General features: G+C 35.5%; 1 protein-coding gene across 4 annotated transcripts in view; it reads right to left on the bottom strand.

Moving 5' to 3' along the window:
* Positions 1 to 1,690: 1,690 nt before the first annotated feature.
* The window catches only part of LOC144714968 (uncharacterized protein At4g15970-like), a 3,467-nt gene continuing 3,061 nt past the window's right edge, over positions 1,691 to 2,096 (bottom strand). For 3 of the 4 annotated variants that reach the window (XM_078589798.1, XM_078589797.1, XM_078589796.1), the window contains exons 3-4: positions 2,048 to 2,096; positions 1,691 to 1,955 (exon numbers count right to left, since the gene is read on the bottom strand). The exon at positions 2,048 to 2,096 is cut by the window's right edge and continues 436 nt beyond it. In XM_078589798.1, the coding sequence (XP_078445924.1) occupies position 1,955; positions 2,048 to 2,096 (50 nt within the window). In that variant the 3' untranslated portion in view covers positions 1,691 to 1,954. The remainder of the gene's footprint in view (positions 1,956 to 2,047) is intronic. The other variant, XR_013584496.1, reaches the window with a different exon arrangement.

Here is a 2,096-nt window from a genome sequence, read left to right as displayed (position 1 = left end):
CTGGGAGGGTAATTATCTCTCTCGCATCTTGTAAAGATTAGACAGTACATCAATATGATGTAAATAATGGGTTAGAGGGGGAAATATATTGATGTAATTTATGGATATATATGGATATACATGGAGAATTAGAAAAGGAAATATATATGGATATACCACCTAGATATGATAAAGAATATAGTAATAAAGTTTGGAATATGCAGAAGAGGATAAATGGTTTGAAAAAATCACCAAGAGCTTGGTCTGGAAAACTTACTGAACTACTGAAACAATTTAAGTATAAACAGAGAAACCGTGAGCATAGACTATTTTATAAACACGATGGAGAGATAAAAGTTACCATCGTATTAGTTTATGTAGATGAAATCAGTTTGAATGTTGATGATAATGAATAGATAGAAACCTTAGGCTATCGATTGCCTCCTGACTTTGATATGCAGTACTTAGGCCTTTTGAAATATCTTCTTAATATAGAAGTCTAATACCTTTTTTCTGGTTTATTTTATCACATCAACAGTATACACTCGATTTTTTGGGAGAAATATGTTATCAAGATTATCAACCAATCGATACACATATTGATTCCAACAACAAATTGACCAGGGGATAGAATAGTGGATCTTTGGTAAAATGACTGACCTATCTCATGCTAGGCTAGATTTATTGTATGCCGTAAATACTTTAAGTCAATTCATGCCTAAACCTAATATGACCCATCGCAAAGCTGTTTTAATAATTTTATGATACCTAAACGGAACTATAGGATATGGGATAGTTTTCAATAGAAATGATGTTTTGGATTCAAAAATCTATACTAATGCAGGGCTTTTTGACAAATATCTATATCTATTGCCTTCCGTATTGATTTTGGATTTGTATGCTTCCTTTGTGACATATAGTAACTTTAGAGCCATCTCCAAATATGGCTGGGCACTAGGAACTTCTTTGAGATTTTAGAATAAAAAATTATTATCGATAATATGATTGCTAGTTCCGTTTTCAAGAAAACATTTATCATCTGTTGATGCTTCATGTATGCCCAACAAACCTTCAATCTCCGCTCATCCAGCCAACCTCCCGTTCGCCCCATCGCTACCAAAGGTCCACCGTAGCCCTTACATTGTCAGTTACCATTTTAGTTCCTTTGACATGATCAAAAGATTGAGCGCATTTCACCGTAGACATTTTTGAATTATTGACTGCTGGGATACTCAATTTATATCTTAGTCAGCATCAACCAGTCCTGTTGAACATATCTTAGTCAAGATAATTTTCCTTTTTTACGCGAACTGCTTAAATGTTTTCACTTGTCCTATCCCACTAATATAACAGTGGAAAGCAAGTTAGCAAAATTCTTTGACCTTCATGAGCCATAGCTTGGAAAAGGGATATCAACTAAATATGTTACTTCAGATAGTAGTGTCTTCTTGCATCACTTCCTGCATCCATGTTCCTCAATCTGCCTTTTTACAAATACCAGAGGAAAATTATTGGTTCACAGTTGATTTACTTGTATCCATTCTATAACTCTGTCCGATACATTTAAAATGACTCTTTAAGCTTATTACTAGAGGCCCGGAAAACGTCCAGCTTGACAATTAAGCCAGGCTATTTTCCGTGTGTTAACTACTCCAAAAGAAACGAAGAACTTATGGCTTGCCTTAGAGTCAAAAGGTGTCGTCATGCTGACTCACATGCCCAACGCATCACAAATTTATTAAAATATGTACTAATGAGTATTTTTCCAAGACTTTATGATTATGCAACAACTGGAGGGGGATCCTCACACAACAAGTGCTTCTGTGAGAGGAATGATACAAATCAGAGCGCATTAAATTTTGAGAAGTATATTATCCAAAAATGGGAGGAGATTCTCATCATACCATTCAACCGCCATAATTCGTTGGAATTGGCCGATTGTGCAGTCTCAGTGCCTCCGGACAAGAATATAAACTCTGAAATAAATGTAAACATTTCTAATTATGGGCATCAGAACAACCAAAAAACTGGAAACTGAGGGGCACTCGATGAAGGCTATTTAAATTACCAGCATCTTTGCGGTATTCTCCACTTGCTCGTGTGGTTGCTTTTGAGGC

Source organism: Wolffia australiana, chromosome 18, assembly GCF_029677425.1.
Source record: "Wolffia australiana isolate 7733 chromosome 18, ASM2967742v1".
Classification (NCBI taxonomy): Eukaryota; Viridiplantae; Streptophyta; class Magnoliopsida; order Alismatales; family Araceae; genus Wolffia; species Wolffia australiana.
This window is presented reverse-complemented; position numbering and strand designations above follow the sequence as displayed.